This window comes from Synchiropus splendidus, chromosome 12 (genome assembly GCF_027744825.2).
Source record: "Synchiropus splendidus isolate RoL2022-P1 chromosome 12, RoL_Sspl_1.0, whole genome shotgun sequence".
Taxonomy (NCBI): Eukaryota; Metazoa; Chordata; class Actinopteri; order Syngnathiformes; family Callionymidae; genus Synchiropus; species Synchiropus splendidus.
Window position 1 is genome coordinate 1,727,670 of NC_071345.1, and position 17,208 is coordinate 1,744,877.

The following is a 17,208-nucleotide window of genomic DNA, read 5'->3' on the forward strand; positions in this document are numbered from 1 at the left end:
GGTGCATTCACGTGACGCTTGTTTGTAAACTTCCTGTAGGCGGAGTTGTCAACGCGACAGCTCGATGTCAAACGGTTAGAAAACCTTGTTCTCGGAGTCAGCACCGGTGAAAGGGGCTCCGTCGCCGGCTCAATCCGCCGAGGAGCCGTCGAATGTCGGTGTGTTAGCGGACCAAAGCCGCCGCGTGTTCCCGTTTGCAAGCGAGCAGCTCACGCGGCTAGCGCGCGAGCTAATCCCGGAGCCAGGATGATGGCGTCCAGCTACAACGCCAAAGACGAGGACGGACACATCACGATGTCCGGGCCCGGAGCCTCGCTCCGAAACAAGAAGCCCGAGAACACCGCCTTCAAGCAGCAGAGACTGCCGGCCTGGCAGCCCATCCTGACGGCGGGCACCGTCCTCCCGGCCTTCTTCATCATCGGCCTCGTCTTCATCCCCGTCGGCATCGGCCTGTACGTGACGTCCAACAACATCAGGGAGTACGAGGTGACTAGCGCTTCCTGCCCCGCCGCGGGGAACACGCTGTTGAGGGGGAGACGCGGAGGAATCCGAGCGCGGATCCTCCGGTTATATAGTGTAGATATATATAGTTAGGTGTTGGCTGACTGAGGGTCACGTGGTGGAACGCCGTTTACTCAGCCTCAGGTGTCTGCGTTGTTTGTATCCGGTGAACTGCGTGAGTGATGTGGATCATGTGCGAGTTGGATTTGCATCACCGCAAACACCTTCACGTGCGTGTTTAGTTGACGCCCGTTCAGCTCTGCACTTCCGGTGTTGTGGCAAAAAGCGATCGTGTTATTCCAAGATACGGATACGGTGGTCTGATGATGATGATGATGATGATGGTGATGATGGCCAGGTGTACAGTGAAGACATTACGATACATAAGGCAAAAGTCAAACACGGGGTTGTATCCCTTTTCATTTTCCAAGCTCCAATGTTCTTCCATGTGACAAGATGTTTGATGGTTTGAAACATAAATATGATTCTACAAAGTGTTCAGTTCCGCTGAGCGAGGGTAGATGAAGGATGTCTGTCCGTCCGTCCGTCTGAGACGCCTTTGCTTCAGGCGCAGGCTGCGGATGAAACGCCTCAGAATACGGGATGATGCCGCGTCCCTGGCCTAAAGTGAAAGACTAGCGTTGACACCTTTTGGCTTGACACTTCTTGGCGGTGTCACTTCCTGTCACCGCAGCCGCGTCCCCTGACCTACACGTGTGATCGTCTCCTCCGCAGATCGACTACACGGGCACCAACGCCTCCAGCCCCTGCTTCAACTGCTCCCAGAACTTCAGCTGGAACAACACCAGGCCGTGCACCTGCTCCATCTCCTTCACCCTGGAGCAGTCCTTTGACGTGAGCCGCGCCCGTCATCCTCACACGGGACCACGGACTCACCTGTCTCCTCCATCCACAGAGCAACGTCTTCATGTACTATGGACTCTCCAACTTCTACCAGAACCACCGGCGCTACGTCAAGTCCAGAGACGACAGCCAGCTGAACGGGGACATGGATTCGCTGAAGGTACGAGTCACTGACAGGCGAGTGCCCTACTGCGAAGCCTGCGAGGAACCTGGAGTCTGCTTTTATCCCCTCTCTGCCTTTTTTTTCTGACTTTTCTCTCTGACTCGGCCAACGTCCTTGTTCAAGGTCACCATATTGACCGTAAAAATCCATTAGCTATTTCTGTGTGAGGCTCCGGGAGCTCGCCTGAAGAGACCGCGGTCTCCTCTCTGAGCCCGGACTCGATGAAGAACCGTGGCTTTACTGGCTCTGTGTGTCTTGGTCCTTACACTGTGACTCTGCTTCCCAGAAACCCAGCAAGGAGTGCGAGCCCTACGCCTACAACAACAACAACAACCGGCCCATCGCTCCGTGCGGCGCCATCGCCAACAGCATGTTCAATGGTAGGAGTGTTGGCCTCCCACTCTGGAGAGTCTGTCGGGTCGGGCCTTTGAAACCTTCCACACGTTTGCCTCAGACTCGCTGGAGCTCTTCTTCCATGATCCCAACGGCACCAAAACCGCTGTCCCTCTGACCAAGACGGGAATCGCCTGGTGGACGGACAAACACGTGAAGTTCAGGAACCCCGGGGGCAACAACGCCAACCTGACGGAGGTTTTCCAAGGTACTGGTGGCCTGCAGGTGGCACTCAGAGCCGGCAGCTTCCCACTGACGGGCCTGGACCGCTCTCTTCGCAGGGACCAGCAAGCCGGTGAACTGGCGTCGGCCCGTCTACGAGTTGGACTCGGACCCCGACAACAACGGCTTCATTAACGAGGATTTCATCGTCTGGATGCGAACCGCCGCCCTGCCCACGTTCCGCAAGCTGTACCGCATCATCCACAAGAAGAACAACATGGTCCCCACTCTGCCTCGCGGGAACTACTCCCTGGACGTGGTCTACAGTATCCTTCCTCTGTCTGCCGCGCGAGCCGCCCTCTGGGCTTCTGACGTGCTGTTCTCCTCCTGAACCACACCTCTCCAGACTTCCCTGTTCGCAGCTTCGAGGGCCGGAAGCGCATGATCCTCAGCACCATGTCCTGGATGGGAGGCAAGAACCCCTTCCTGGGCATCGCCTACATCACGGTGGGCTCGGTCTGCTTCTTCCTGGGAGTGGTCCTGCTCATCATCCACCACAAGTACGGCAACCGCAACAACAGCGCTGACATCGCCAACTGAAGAGGCGGATGTCTGCTCGGTCACAATGTCGTCCGAAGTGAAGCTCAAGAATCATGTGACCGCTCCACTGTCAAGACCTCATTCTTAGCTTTAGCATGTGTGTGTGCAGCAAATCCTGTAGGCCTCGTTTAATGCATGTGATTACAGCGCCCTCCACCGGAGTGTTCTGGTACTGCGTCTATCTCGAGCCGTTAACCTCTCGAGCGTCGTCTCGCGTCCTCTCCAGTTATCGTATGTGGCGGCTTCGCTAGCTGCGGCCTGGACGAGGAAGATGTGACGCTCCAGCCCGAGCTCAAGTTAGCATCACGCTACAAACCTGTCCAAAGCTTTCCTCCCGCGCCAGTTGACGTCTGGAAAGATGGGAAACGTGAGCAAAAGGCTTTTCTAGCCTGCGCCTCCTAAAACACCAAGCTTGTTCCTCTCCTCCCCCCGAACCATTCCATGGTGCGATCGTTCTTTCCTCTTCCTCCTAGCTCAAGTTCAGCTGTCTGCACATCGGAAACAACCATCGGCGTCTTTGCTTTTGCCTCACCATCCTCCTGAGTTAGCATTTGTTCACTTCCTTTCGTAAATGAAGCGCCACCCGCTGGGAGGGCAACAGAACTGCAGCATCAATGTTTCCACTATAGACTGTATCTGGTGGTTCTGCTGATGTTGAGTCTCGGGTCATCACAGCATGAAGACAGCAACCGTGTGTGCGTGTTCTGAGCGAGTGTGTCGGTCACCCGACTCCTGTTTTTAATCTGGACTGCGAGGCCCGCTGCATGTCGCCGGAGTTATTTATTAAAGCTGCAAGTGAGACGTGCACTGGATTTGTTGTTACTGTAATGTTGTTGCTTCACAGGAATAAATGTTGAATGACTCCACGAGGCTCCTGGTTTTTCTGCTCTCTTTTTTTCTCTCGTTTTCTGGGTCTGGGTCTGACCCATGGCTCCCTCCCAGCAGACCCCTGCAGCCACAGTGGTGTGTGTGTGTGTGGGTGACTGGAGGGCGGACATGAGTGGAGGAGAGCCGGTTTCCCCCGTCGGAGTTGCATCTGTGTGTGTGTGCGCTTGAGAGGACGGACGAGGAAGCTTCGAGCTGCGACCGACCACATCGACCCGTCTTACCCCGGGCTGACGCGGGGACACGTGAAAGCAACAGAAGTTCCGGGTGTAGTTTGGTCATACAGACGCCAGGGGGCGGTAGTGCGCAGCCTATTCAAGTCAGCAGCCGAGTGCGGACCAGAAGAAGAAGCGGTCCAAAGCGGACGGAAGTTCTCCGGTGTCCTTGTGCTAACGCAGCAGCAACATGAACAGAAGCCTTTTTGTGAGTATCTCTCGTTCTAATGCGAAGGTCTTTCCTACGCTGCTGCTCTTTCTATTATTGGAAGCGTCATGTGACCGCAGTGCCGCGAGGAAACGTTCCATTCCCGGCACTCGGCTTCTGCGCGTTAGCTCAGGGTCAAAGTCGGCTAGTGTCGGAGCCGAGCTCGCGGCCGGTGACGGCGAGCCAACGTTGTGTTGCTAAAACAAGTCTGAAACAGGACAAGCTAAAACAAGACGGTGACGACGATCCCGCCGGAGACCGACTGCTCGGCTTTCACCGTCGTTGTGTGTTTGTGTGTATGTTCCCAGGCGCTCCAGCAGGTGGCGCGGCGGAGCTTTTCCAGCTCCTCTCGCAGGCCGGTCCAGAACCAGGTGCCCAAGAACCAGAAGCTGTTCCAGGTACCGACAGACTAGCGTGTGACGCCCCGGCTCAGATGTGAGGTGGGACTTGTCTGCAGTGGTCAGTGGTTGGGAATGATGGGTGAGCAAGAGCGCCAGGGCTGGACCCGGGTCAGGAGGTCGGTCCGCCCGCTCTGTGGACACTGACCGCTGCAGGCCGGGCTCGTCCTATTGGTGGTGACCTCAGGTGACCTCTGAACGCGCTGACCTGTGTGTCCTCTCCGGCAGGAAGACAACGATATTCCTGTTCACCTGAAGGGAGGCACCGGCGACGCCCTGCTGTACAGAGCCACGATGACCCTCACGGTGCTCGGTAAGGTCGAGTGGGGGTCAGGGTGGCAGGGGGTTCAGGGTTCAGGCAGTGAGATGCTGCCTTGTCTCTGCAGGAACCGGATACGTTTTGTATGAACTGTTGATGGCATCGTTCCCTCAGAAGAAACCGTGAGCTCTCCACCATCCTCTTCCTCCTCCTCTTCCTCCTCCTCCTCCTCCTCTTCTTCATCTCCTGTGTCCATAAACCGTCAGCTGCTCATGGGATCAGTAACTTATTCTCTGTTTGAGATCAATAAACCTCTCGTGAACAACTGACTGTCTTGGCTGCAAGTCTGGTTGGTGTGTGGATCCCTGGGTCCAGGTACCGTTCCGTGATGTCCTGAGTCTCTGCTGCTCTACTCACTGAGCCAGGCCACAAGCTTCACCACCATCATCGTCTCCCTCCTGCCTGCACGACCCGTGACACGTCACAGCAGTGAGCTCATGAAAATGAGTCCAGCGCTGACCATCGTGGACAGGAAGCTGCTTCAAGTGAGCTGGACTAATTCATCTTAAGGCTGTACGCAGCCTCTTCCGCCGCCAGAGGGCGACATTGGCAAGCTAAAGCGCAGCAGCCGCGCGAGGGCTTCCTCTCACGGGAGGGCAACTCTTGGGTCGAGTCGCTCGGGCTGGTCCACGGAGGCCGCGAACCGAACCATCCATCGTCTGCCCCGGGGGTCACTCGTGGCCCTCGATCACAGCAGATGTTTGAGCCGCAGATCCCGGGTCATGTTCCAGCTGAAGCTGAGGAGCGTCAGGTGGGTCCGAAGAGGACGACAGTCCGGTGAGGAGCAGTGATGCTGCGATGGCTATTATACGATGTGACGTCATAGGACGTGACCTTCGGGTCGAGCCCTGACCTGAGCACCACGCTGGCGTCTGACAGGTGACGTCATGACCTGCCGAGTCCGCGGCCGCAGACGGGTGCGCGCGAGTGAGTCATGACACTCGCGGTGTCATATTTTCCTTGGACTCAGAAGGAGGTCCGATCCACGGAGCGTCTCCTGCGGCTGCGGCGGACAGAAGCCTCCATCAGCGTAAAGGAATGTTCCGCTCCCCCCCTCCTCAGCTGAGTCGGAGGGTCCGCCGCTGCACGGCGCTCTGCCCGGGTGTCGTCACCGCTGCGCCCCAGCGGGCGGGGCGGGTCCCACCTCGACCCTCCTCCCGTTAAGAAGCGGGCCCGGTGGAGCGGCGGCCCACTTGGAAGGAGGCTCGTCAGGAAGCTGACATCTCTGGGACTCGGACCACCTTCACTTGGAAAACCTGCCTGGACGGAGACTCGCGCGGCGCCAGGTCAGTCACGTGACTCTCTGCCTGTTCAAGCGTGTGGTCGCGAGCTCACTGAAGTGACGCACGCGGCACGCGGACGGTGGTCACGGACCGCTCCCGGAGGAGGCGAGTTTGTGTCCAACTCTCCCGACGAGCCGAGACGGATGTCGTTCGAGTCTTGAGTCGCGCGTCCTGACTGCGTGTCTGTTGGTTCCAGAGGAGCTGAAGATGACGAGGCGGCTGCGGCTGGTGGCGGCTGCGCTGCTGCTCCTGTCCTGCTGCCGCTGCCGGGCGCAGGACACTGGTAAGTCTCCTTCCTCACCCTCCTCCTCACCCTCAGCCTGCCTTTCTCCACTGTCCTCACTCCTGCTCTCATCCCCTGGATGTTTGTGAAGACACAACGCAGCTGATAAACTGACTTTTGTGAGGAGTGTTCAGAGCAACAAGTCAATTCAAGGTGTTTGTTCACACCTGAACGTGCCTCCTGCGCCTGTGTGTGTGTGTGTGAGAGAGCGTGTGCGCGCGAGGCAGGAAGGCTCGCGGGTGTCTCACGCGCTTCCCTCCTCAGGCTCCCTCCACAGTCGCCTCCCAGGTCGTCTACACTCGAGGGAATAAATATTTGAAATTGGGCTGAACAAAAAAACAAAAGAGGAGTTTGGTATTGCTCCAGCGGGAGGCGCTGTTGAGCTGCGGCTCCAGCGCAGCCAGTTTTCCAGCCGCTTCTCAGAGTACTCGCAGGGTTTGACTTGCAGCAGACCGCGAAGCCTCCACTGTCTCCTGCCGACACGTTTCAAGGTGATGTTATTGAACAGGTCCTGGACTCCTCACTGTGGGGGCTGATCTCAAGGTACCGGATGGTGAGACAGTCTGGGGTTTTGTGGGTTTCTAACTTGATGCTTCGCAGTCTACTCTGATGGCCTGCGGGTCAGAACCAGCCCTCCCAGAGTCCAGCCCGGTGGTCCCACCACCTGTCAGAGCCTGGGGGAACCAGAACCCGTGTTGACAACAGAGTTTTACCCGATACCTTATGAGATGTGGTCAGACCGCGTCACTGTCCTGTCCGGCCCTCAAACTCACCCCACTTCACTCAGGAAGGTTCCAGGTCTCACCAGAACCACCTGACTGTTCCAACTCATCAGAAGTCCAGACTCTGGAAACCAGAACCCCACAACCAGGAGGCTCTGGGTTTCTTAAGGATCAGAACCTTGACCAGTCTGAGGCCAGACTGGACCAGAGAAAGTGCTTCTGTGTCGGGCAGCTAATGTAGACCCGCGTCTCGAGCTGGAACACCAACGTTTTACAGAAGCCGTGGTGCTGAGCCTCTGACCCGAGCCCAGGTTGGTCCCTCCGTTGATTTGTGGCGTCCTGTGTTGTCCCGGTCAAGTCGGGGCCAGGTCTCATGTGGACCTGTGTTTCGGCTTCACAGCAATATTTTACTGTGATATTCTTGGTGGCTGCTGAGGTTGGTGGTGCTGGCATGCTCAGCTTCACCGTGCTGACGACGATGATGATGGTGATGCAAGCGTCAGCACGCAGGAGCTGTGGTTCGAGCTCATGGGCTCTTCTGCTCTGAACCTGGTGCTAGCCACAGGGCTGCACCCGTCAAGCTAATTCCAAGGCCAGACACAGCTCATTTTGACGTTGGACTCCCAATAGTCCGCGTGCTCTGCACCCCAACCTGAAGAGTATCACTTTAAAATATTCTTCCAGTCCGTGTGGTCTTTGTGTACATGGACGTGCTTTTGTCTTCAAGTTGCTGTGAAGCAACTTTTCATGTACACGTGCATGAGGTCGTGACCTGTGTGAACGCCGGGGGTCAGTAAGCCTCACCCCGACCCCTGAACCGAGCCTCGGCGTGGCCCAAAAGACCAGCTAGCTCAGCTAGTGTCTTTTAAGAGGTTTGCAATGGATTCATTGTATAATCAAAGTTGGACCGGGGTCACGGACGGCTGGCGCCAGTCCGTTGGGTTGTGCGAGGAACCGGCGTCTGGAAGCAAAGAAACCAGTCCAGGCTTGTGATGGGGGGTCAGAGGGGCTGGGTCGAGCCCGGGTCCAGCTCCTGATGCAGCGTCTTTGCTTCCGCTCGCTGGCGCCCGTCCAACTCACACGTTTCATGTTCTTAACTCGTCTGTCTGGTCTGTCAGCCACTCACCCTGCCACCTGCATACAGACGCTCCTAATCCGCCAGATTAATGGCCGGCTTCCTTCCACAGTGGAGCCTCCGTCAGATCTGAGGTTCCGGATCCTGAACGAGAGGACGGTGCAGATGACCTGGCTCCGGCCCGCGTCCCGGATCCAGGGCTTCAGAGTGCGGGTGACCTCGGACTCAGGTGGGTGCAGGTCCGGTCCTGCCGGGCCGGCGCTCCGACACTCCCAACAATTACCAGCAGACTTGTGCACGCACACGTTCGTCTCCTGGAGCCATGGCGAGGAACACAAAGAGAAAAACATTAAGAGCAGAGAGCTGCTGCCAAATATTCAGTGGAAAACTGTCGAGGCGTTTCTCGTCAGAAACCTTCCAGGTGACTCAGCGCCCCGAATCCTCCGCTCACACTTCAAAGCTGCTCTGCACCTCAGGTGCCTCCTCCCACCCGTCAGAATCGGGCGGCTGAACCTCGGCCGGTCACTGACCTGGATCACCGTGTCAGATTGTTGAGTGACAGCCAGGCCTTCAGCCTTAGCCCCGCCCCCAGCCCATGCCCCTCCCACCACACCATGTCAAGGACGCACTTAACAACATGCTTTGAAAAAAACAAGCTGTAATTTGTGCAGAATAACTCTTTTATAAAGACAAACATCAGAGTGAAATAATGGTCAACAGAGATGAACTGCCACGGCAACACCTTCAGATGCAGGGGAATCCTGGGCAGCTGTTTTACTCAGCTGACCCTGATGAATGAAGAGAAGATCCATATTTTATCCTGATTTTTTCCCTTACAACAAACCAAATGTCCACAGTTTGGTTCACCTTCTTTCATATATTGATGCAAGATAAACAACAGCATCAGCTGTGGATCTGTTTTCTAAACTTTCACACATTTAGACATTCGTTCATTGAAACCAAATATGTGTGAAGCCTTGGCTCCAGATCAAGTCCATAGAAACACATGGATTTTCATCGCGGCTCAGCTATTTTGCTCGCATTCGGCAAGCGCTGTGAGCTGGCGAGCTGGGGGCGGAGCCAAAAGAAACGTCAAAATCCTCCCCGATTAAAAAGCTTTGAGTTAGTTTGGAACTCATCAGCGGTTTCCTCCTGTCACCAGTGTCACGCATCCCACCAATCACAGCCCAGATTATGCCGGTGAACAAATATGGCGTCCGAGCTACTGCTGCAAAAGGAATTTCAGTCATATTCAGCTAAATGTCTGGGCAGAAACACCCTTTTCATGGAACCACCAGGAGCAGGGCGTGATGCAGGCACTGAAGGTGGGGCGGCCATGTTTTCATGCGTTGCAGTTCCGCGCGTCCTCCCAGATAAAGCCCACTGACAGCTGCCGCTCGTCCAGCTTCACTCACCACAGCAGCAGGCCTTCCTGAGGACTCCAGACCCACTCGCTGGAGCTGTTTGCTAACAAGGCATTCCCAGAGCCTGGCGGAGGTTCGGGCGGCGGGGAGTCCGCCGCCGTTCGCCTCACACTCATTCGGAAAGTTTTCATTAAATGGAATCATAATTTCCCTGCTGGACGCGAGCGTGTGGAGAGAGTGAAGTCATGTCATACTTTCCTAATGGTTTCCCTCTGACTCCCACAGACAGGCCCAGAGACTTGACACTGCCCGCCTCCGCTACCAGAACCTCCATCTCAGACCTGAGTCCAGATGTGGACTACTCCGTCAGCATCACCGCCTTCGCCGGCTCGGCGGAGAGCCGGCCCGTCTCCGGACAGATCACCAGTGAGTGCTTTGTTCAGGTCCGGCCCCGCTGGACTTCCTGTTCCGGAGTCTGGCTCGGGTCTGACTGGGAAGCTCAGCCACTTGACTCGCTGTCACTGACTCATCCTCTTAACATCATGACTGTCTCTCCAGTCGAGTCGAGCGGCGGGGACTCGAGGAGAGCAGAAGCCGACTCTGTCAGTAAGTTGCCTCTCACTCTGTTCCGTGTCAGTGAACGTGTCTTCAGCGGGTGATGATGTCAGGTCCAGACCTGGAGCTCCACCGGTCCTTTTCTGCTGAAGGTCATGGACCACAGCTGCCGCTCTGACTCCTGACCATTCACTGCTGCCGCTCCAGGGTTGACCTCTGACCTCTCTCTCCTCAGAGTGCTCGGGCAGCGCGGTCGCCGACCTGGTCTTCCTGGTGGATGGCTCGTGGAGCGTGGGCAGGTCCGACTTCAAACACGTCCGCAGCTTCATCGCCGCCACGGCTGGAGCCTTTCAGATCGGAGCGGACAAGACGCGCGTGAGCGTGGTGCAGTCCGGCACCGACGCTCGCGGCGAGTTCAGGCTTGACCAGCACCAGAGCCGGCCCGAGCTAATGCGGGCCGTTGGCTCCTTGACGTACAAGGAAGCAGACGGCGGCTCGGGTGAGTGACCCCGCTGACCTCTGACCCCAGCGATGGGAGTCTTGATGACAGACAGCTGTGCGTGTTAGCCGTGGCTGAACTGCTCCTCTCTGCAGGCGATGCCCTGGACTACCTCCAGAGGAACATCTTCACGGAGCAGGCCGGGGCCAGGAGAGGCTTCCCCAGAGTGCTGGTGCTGGTCACGGACGGCCGCCGGCAGGATTCGCTGGAGCGTTCGGCCCGGCTGCTGAGGAGTGGAGGCGTGGAGGTCTTCGTCCTGGGTACGCAGCCGCAACACATCTCCAGCATTCCTGCTCCCCCGACATTTTCCACAGTGGCGGTGATGCAACCAGGGGGTGGGGCTTCTGCATCAGCAGCAAGTGATATCAAGTTTTCCACTAACTCGAGATGGAAACACAGTTGTGCCGTTGCCACGACGATGACAAGTCTGCTGGTGAAATCACAGCCGCGGCTCATATTCCAGCGAAACTAGGTCAGACGCAGAAACGTTCAGGGGCCAGACATCTCCGGCCGAGGGACGGGCTCGTGTCCCACTCACAGGTTCCACTATGAGGTGGCAGGGTCTGCCGTGTGGGGTCACTGTTGGGTCAGAGTTGGGTCAGTTTTGGTCGAGTCACTGTCGAGTGAGAGTCGAGTCTGCTTTGGTCGGGTCACTGTTGGGTGAGAGTCGAGTCTGTTTTGGTTGGGTCACTGTTGGGTCACTGTGGGGTCAGAGTTGGTCAGTTTTGATCGGGTCACTGTCGCGTCAGTTTTGGTTGGGTCAGAGTTGAGTCACTGTCGAGTCAGAGTCGGGTCACTGTGGGGTCAGTTTTGGTCTGGTCACAGTCGGGTCAGTTGCGTCGGGTCACTGTCCGGTCACTGTGGGGTCAGAGTTGGTCAGTTTTGATCGGGTCACAGTCGCGTCAGTTTTGGTTGGGTCAGAGTTGAGTCACTGTCGAGTCAGGGTCGGGTCAAGGTCAGGTTAGTTTTGGTCGGATCAGAGTTTGGGTCAGCGTCAGGTCAGTTTTGGTCAAGTCAGAGTGGAGTCAGTGTCGGGTCAGTATAGAAGAGGTTTTCATTTTTGAGGTGACCGTGGAACACCTAGAGAGGGTTTCCTGAGAACCTTCTGTTGGAACCTTCTCTGCAGCTCCCACCTCACCTCTCTGTCGTCTGCCTGTTCCAGGGGTCCAACAGGCCGACGAGCAGCAGCTGCGGCTGATGGCGTCCGCTCCTCACAGCACACACATCTTCCGCGCCCCCACCTTCGACTCCATCAGGAAGGTGCAGAGGGAGCTGATCACGCAGCTGTGCGCCGGTGTGGACCAGCAGCTGGAGTCTCTGGTCAGTGGCCAGGAAGGTAGGTCTGGAGGACGTGAAGGGCGTCGTCGTGTGACCATGCTGATGGCGTCCTCTGCCTCCGTCTCAGCGGTGCAGCCGGCGTCCAACCTCAGAGTGCTGGAGGTGTCGTCCAAGTCCATGCGCCTGAGCTGGGACGCCTCCGACGATGACGTCTCCGGGTACAAGCTGCAGCTGATCCCCATGACGACGGGCAGCAAGCGGCAGGACCTGTACCTGGGCCCTGGCCAGACCTCCGCACTGGTCAGAGACCTGACCCCAGACACGGAGTACCAGGTCCAGCTGCGGGCCCTCAAGGGTCTGAGGCCCAGCGAGCCTGTGGTGGACCTGCAGGAGACGCGGCCGGTCACCGTGTCAGTGGGTGAGCTGCTCGCACCCATCACGCCCCACTGCCCACCCCCCCTCTTACCTCCCCCCTCGCCCCTCAGAGTGCTCGCTCCGTGTGGACGTCAAGGCTGACGTGGTTCTGCTGGTGGACGGGTCCTACAGTATCGGCCTGGCTAATTTTGCGAAGGTCCGGGCCTTCCTGGAGGTTCTGGTGAACACCTTCGACATTGGACCCGACAAAGTCCAGATCAGCCTGGTGCAGTACAGCCGGGACCCCCACACCGAGTTCTACCTCCACACCCACCGGGACCTGAATGCTGTGGTCAAGGCTGTGAGAACCTTCCCGTATCGAGGCGGCTCCACCAACACGGGCCGAGCCATGACTTATGTCCGGGAGAAGATATTCCAGGCCAGCAGGGGCGCCCGGGACCACGTCCCCCGAGTCACCATCCTCATCACGGACGGAAAGTCCTCCGACGCCTTCCAGGACCCGGCCACCAGGCTGAGGGCCGCCGACGTGGAGATCTTTGCGGTGGGGGTGAAGGACGCGGTGCGGTCCGAGCTGGAGGCCATTGCCAACACCCCGGCCGACACGCACGTCTACACGGTGGAGGACTTCGACGCCTTCCAGAGGATTTCTTCAGAGCTCACGCAGTCCATCTGCCTGAGGATCGAGCAGGAGATTCGCACCATCAACCAAAGACGTGAGTCACCCCGCTCTCTGCTCGGTGTCGAGGCATTGATCATTAGAACCCACGTCTCATGAACCGCCTCACGCCAACGGAAGGTCACGGAAGGTCATGGGTTCAGTGCCCTGCCAGCTCCTGTGTGTGTGTGTCGGTCCCTCTGCCAGCTGGCATGACTCGTGACAGAGACTCTCCCGTGTCACCCGAGAGTCTCCGCTGGAGGACATCCACTCACTCCTCTGTTGAACCTCGGCGAGGGCCCTGTAGAAGCGCGAGAAGTGGGTCAAAACCAGGCGGCTCACCAGGTGAGCGTCAGGGTCCCGTCTCCAACCCGCGAACTGGAGGTTGATCTGGCCCACACACATCTGCAGCAGTGACATCATGACTCTATGATGGCGCTCACTGCCGGTAGATCTGGTTAAGAATAAAGAAGATTCACATCCATTCAGACTCCTCCCTCTGGGCTCCGTCGCCGGGCCAAACCAGCACATAGCTGCTGGAGGGTTCAGTTGAAACTGGCATGCTGGACCTTCTCACGGCTCATGGCTCTGCCGAGGTCTGTAGTGGAGAAAGAGCAGAAGGTTTCTCCTCTCACCTGTGGTCACCAGGAGTGACTCACAGAGCTAGTCATCCAGAACCTCTGCCCCTGGAAGTGAGGTGCTCCATGCTTGGTTCCTCACTGACGTGTGCTGATGTGTGCCTCTGCTCCTCCCAGGACTCCCTCAGCCGCGGGACCTGACCTTCTCCGAGGTGGACTCCAGGAACTTCAGGGCCTCGTGGGAGATCGACTCCTCCGATGTCGACTCTTTTGTGGTGCAGTTCAAGTCGGCAGATGACCTGGAGGACCACTTCATCTCCATGTCAGTGCCCGGAAGCACCTGGACCGCTGTCCTGCCGCACCTCACACCCCTCACCCGCTACCAGGTCCAGGTCCGGGCTCAGTACCCAGAAGAGGACAGCCTGCCGGTGACGGGCTTCCAGACCACTGCCGAAGGTACTTGCGGCGCTCACATTTCCGGGGAGGTTCCTAGGCTCACAGGGCTCTTCCCGCAGAGCGAGGCTCGGTGCGGAACCTGCGAGTGTCCGACGAGACCACGGACAGCTTCCGGGTGTCATGGCTCCCAGCTCCTGGTGACGTTCGCCACTACAGGCTGACCTACGACCCTGTGGAAGACCAGAGCGTCCACATGGAGACGGCCACCACCGGGGCAGAGACGGAGGTCACGCTCCAGCAGCTCAAACCTCACACCACCTACCGAGTCACCGTGGTGCCAGAGTACCGGTCTGGACCCGGCGTGCCGCTGCAGACGTACGGCACCACCAAGCACGGTGAGAGCTCCTGCTGAGCCCAGATCGTCTGGACTGGGACGTGAGCCGGTCAGCACATCCTCCCAAACATGTGCATCGGGTTCTCGGCTCCGGAACCTTCCAGGGTTCAACCGAGTGGCCGAGGCTGAGATCAGCAGATAAGAAGGCTTTTCTTTGACGCGCAAACAATCTCAGGTCCAGAACTCCGAGTGAGTGCTGAAGTCACGGCTGGGATCTGATCCATAACAGGTGTCGCGGATCAACACAGATGCAGTCATTAATGTAAACCTTCAGAGCATTGTGCTCCACGTCCGAAGTGGGAGGACCACAGGGCGTAGTGGGGGTTCTGGTCTGGTCTGCTGTCATCTGTGAGGTTCCATCAGCAACACTTTGAAACATGTGCGGAGTCCGGCCGGGAGGTCCAGGACCACGGGGCTCCGGTGGAACCCGTCAGCCTGCCACTCATGCTGCGGCGCCGTCGGACCTTAAAGGGAGAGGAATGAAAAGCGGAGGGAAGCAGGACGGCGTTCTGGATCCCGCTCTGCTCGTGATAAAGCATGACGCCGGTCATGGAGGAAGCCTCCGTCAGAAGCTTTTAGGGGAGACCATAGATCTTGTGATGGCATTTACGACGAGCCAAACCTCTGATATAAACAGGTTTCATTCCTCCCTCCGAGGCTGCGGTGTCAGTGTGTACCGTCCGTCTCCTCCGGCCCGCCGCGTCCAGATTGATCCCAGATTTGACCTGAAACTCCCAGCTGTTGTTTCCATGACGCCGTCGCTCTGCTAATCTAAACAATCTTCCCCCTTTTCCGAGCGCCGTCCTTTGATACGGCTCCTCAACATGAGCCGGCTTTTCCAAACCTCCTCTCGCTGGCCTCTTCCCAAGCGTGTTATCGCAACAGCTCCGCTCCTGGAGGCGGAGACGCTCCGCTCCGAGGCTCCTCTCGTTGTCACTCGCCGACAGGGAAGATGATCGAGCGCGGCGCTCTCGGCACCTTCACGCTGGGAAACGTTAGCACGGCTGGTGACCCTGCAGGAGCCTGACATGACCTGAGTGTATCGGTTGAGAAGAGGAAGACCGTCCTTCAGGTGGGAGAGATGTAACGTCTGTCGTACAAAAACATCTGCAGACGTTTCCACACAAAAATAAAAGCGGAGCCCCACCTTGCCGACCTCTTGCCCCCCGCTAATAAACTCGCTCAGGAGGACGGTGGGAACATCTGCGGCATATTAACCCTTTCACCTTACTTCCTGCCGACCCGCGCCGTGACAGACGGCAGCGGCTCGTGATGATGTTATCAAAGGCCGACGTGTGCGCTTACGTGGAGACCACCTCCACAGGAGTCCTGCTCCGGGCTCCTGGGTTGAGCCGGTCCACATGGCTGCGGTCCAGACCACAACAGAGTCTTGGTCAGTGACACAGAGGTCTGTTTTCACTGGCGCTGGGCACCAGATCAACACAGCATTAAACAAAGCTGCAGAAGCCTTTATGAGCAGCCCCTGCGCGGCGCCGCTCCTCTGATGGTCGCAGAGTCTGCGAGCGGAGCAGCAGCCGCACCAGAACGCCAGGCGTGTAGCAACGCGAGGCCCGGGGCCGAGTGCGGCCCTGGGTCACGACCCTTCTGGAGCGCTTCTCAGCCCTCTGGCTTTATTTCACGCACTAGTTTGAGTCAGAACAAAGGTGTCCTGAGTCACAGTGTTGCTGCTGGGACTGGAGAGCCTCCTTCTCTCAGTTGCTCTGCGACGCCTCGTCTGGCTGCTTTCTCGTGGCCCCGCATGACATCACTGCAGACATGTGACCCGGCTGTCAGCGGAGCAATGTCTGAAGCTAGTAACGGGAGCAGGGTGAAGTCGGGAGGCAGTGAGGTCACGACCTCAGGCGTGGCCATCACATGAGGTGGTTCACAGTAGGACAGAGCAAAGCAGGGCTACTTCCTCCATCTGATCTCCCCCCTCCATTCACCCATCACTGAGCGTCTTCTGGTGGCGTGATCCTGATCCGCGTCAGGCATCAGTGCAGGGTTAATGTCTGAGGCTCCTCCTGCTCTTCTTTGTGGTGAGCGTCCCGATGGCCTTTTAATAGTTTCCATTTTACAAAAATAATCCCGTCTGCCAGCACGTCCAATGGTTTCTTTGTTTCTAAGAAGAAAAAAAAGACAAATGCTGGAAAGACACACGCAGCCGACTCTGAGATGTGACACTGGAGCATGCAGCTCTGAAGCTTTATGGGAATGTTTGGGGAAGCCAGCGGAGCTAAACATGTGAAACATCTCTGTCTCCAGCTGTAGGTCCTCCTAAAGACCTGGTGACCAGCGACGTCACCCCCAGCAGCTTCCTGGCGTCCTGGACGGCGGCGCCAGGGAGTGTGAAGGAGTACCAGGTGCGCTGGAAGTCTCTGTATTCCGAGGACGCTGGAGAGAAAACCGTGCCGGGGGACCAAACGGAGACAGTGCTGGAAGGTCTGAAGCCCGAGACCCTCTACAAGGTGTCGGTGGTCGCCGCCTATGGGCACAGCGACAGCGACCCTCTGGTGGGCCAGGAGACCACAGACGGTGAGTGGGTCTCTCAACCAGTGGGTCTGGTTGGGGTCCTTGAAGTGTGTGTGAAGGTCACGTCATGCTGTCACCTCCACAGTGACCCCCGAAGGCAGACGCCTGCTGGTGTCGGACGAGACCGAGCGCTCCATGAGGGTGGCGTGGACCCCGGCGCCGGGCAGAGTGCTGCACTACCGGCTGAAGTATGTGCCCAGTGAGGGGGGCAGAGAGGTGGCGCTGAAGATCCCAGCAGGCGTGACCTCCACCGCCATCAAGCGGCTGCAGCCCGCCACCTCCTACGACGTCACCGTCCACCCCATCTACAAGCGCGGGGAAGGAAAAGCAAGGCAAGGAGTAGGAACCACACGTACGTTGGTCCATGATTCAGCCCTCTGAGAGCCCCACACACACGCAGCAGGGACTTGGAGCCGCAGACGGGCCGGGCTCACCAGGCGTGCAGGACGGGCCCAGAGACCAGAGGGTCCCCGCTCGCTCTCACACCCACATGAGAAGGGTCCCGCCCACA

At 57.9% G+C, this 17,208-nt stretch overlaps 3 protein-coding genes across 9 annotated transcripts in view; all 3 read left to right on the forward strand.

The window, feature by feature from the left end:
- Nucleotides 1-31: 31 nt before the first annotated feature.
- On the forward strand, nt 32-3,549 carry LOC128768058 (cell cycle control protein 50A-like). The gene is made up of 7 exons (XM_053880635.1): nt 32-486; nt 1,237-1,356; nt 1,418-1,525; nt 1,815-1,908; nt 1,983-2,129; nt 2,203-2,409; nt 2,490-3,549. Exons 1-7 carry the CDS (start codon nt 247-249, stop codon nt 2,681-2,683), a joined length of 1,110 nt encoding a protein of 369 aa, XP_053736610.1. The 5' UTR covers nt 32-246; the 3' UTR covers nt 2,684-3,549.
- Nucleotides 3,550-3,859: 310 nt separating this feature from the next.
- On the forward strand, nt 3,860-4,974 carry LOC128768073 (cytochrome c oxidase subunit 7A2, mitochondrial). Its single transcript, XM_053880656.1, has 4 exons — nt 3,860-3,991; nt 4,300-4,389; nt 4,618-4,702; nt 4,776-4,974. Exons 1-4 carry the CDS (start codon nt 3,974-3,976, stop codon nt 4,832-4,834), a joined length of 252 nt encoding a protein of 83 aa, XP_053736631.1. The 5' UTR covers nt 3,860-3,973; the 3' UTR covers nt 4,835-4,974.
- A 938-nt stretch (nt 4,975-5,912) lies between these two features.
- The window catches only part of col12a1b (collagen, type XII, alpha 1b), a 33,977-nt gene continuing 22,681 nt past the window's right edge, over nt 5,913-17,208 (forward strand). For 5 of the 7 annotated variants that reach the window (XM_053880558.1, XM_053880559.1, XM_053880560.1 and 2 more), the window contains exons 1-14: nt 5,913-5,994; nt 6,188-6,274; nt 8,184-8,300; nt 9,721-9,861; nt 9,994-10,041; nt 10,226-10,489; nt 10,585-10,749; nt 11,652-11,825; nt 11,895-12,185; nt 12,253-12,855; nt 13,553-13,831; nt 13,891-14,166; nt 16,431-16,700; nt 16,783-17,049. In XM_053880558.1, coding sequence (XP_053736533.1) covers nt 6,199-6,274; nt 8,184-8,300; nt 9,721-9,861; nt 9,994-10,041; nt 10,226-10,489; nt 10,585-10,749; nt 11,652-11,825; nt 11,895-12,185; nt 12,253-12,855; nt 13,553-13,831; nt 13,891-14,166; nt 16,431-16,700; nt 16,783-17,049 — 2,971 coding nt within the window. In that variant the 5' untranslated portion in view covers nt 5,913-5,994; nt 6,188-6,198. Of the gene's footprint in view, nt 5,995-6,187; nt 6,275-6,351; nt 7,308-8,183; nt 8,301-9,720; nt 9,862-9,993; nt 10,042-10,225; nt 10,490-10,584; nt 10,750-11,651; nt 11,826-11,894; nt 12,186-12,252; nt 12,856-13,552; nt 13,832-13,890; nt 14,167-16,430; nt 16,701-16,782; nt 17,050-17,208 lie in introns of those variants that run through there. The other 2 variants (XM_053880564.1, XM_053880565.1) reach the window with 2 other exon arrangements.

What these genes read in the sequence shown, in the direction of transcription:
- LOC128768058 (XM_053880635.1), top strand. Translation starts at nt 247, where the DNA reads ATGATGGCGTCCAGCTACAACGCCAAAGACGAGGACGGACACATCACG. An exon ending in CCTGACGGAGGTTTTCCAAG is followed by an intron (nt 2,130 to 2,202) that starts GTACTGGTGGCC and finishes CTCTCTTCGCAG; the next exon opens with GGACCAGCAAGCCGGTGAAC. An exon ending in CTCCCTGGACGTGGTCTACA is followed by an intron (nt 2,410 to 2,489) that starts GTATCCTTCCTC and finishes ACACCTCTCCAG; the next exon opens with ACTTCCCTGTTCGCAGCTTC.
- LOC128768073 (XM_053880656.1), top strand. An exon ending in AGAACCAGAAGCTGTTCCAG is followed by an intron (nt 4,390 to 4,617) that starts GTACCGACAGAC and finishes CCTCTCCGGCAG; the next exon opens with GAAGACAACGATATTCCTGT. An exon ending in GATGACCCTCACGGTGCTCG is followed by an intron (nt 4,703 to 4,775) that starts GTAAGGTCGAGT and finishes TTGTCTCTGCAG; the next exon opens with GAACCGGATACGTTTTGTAT.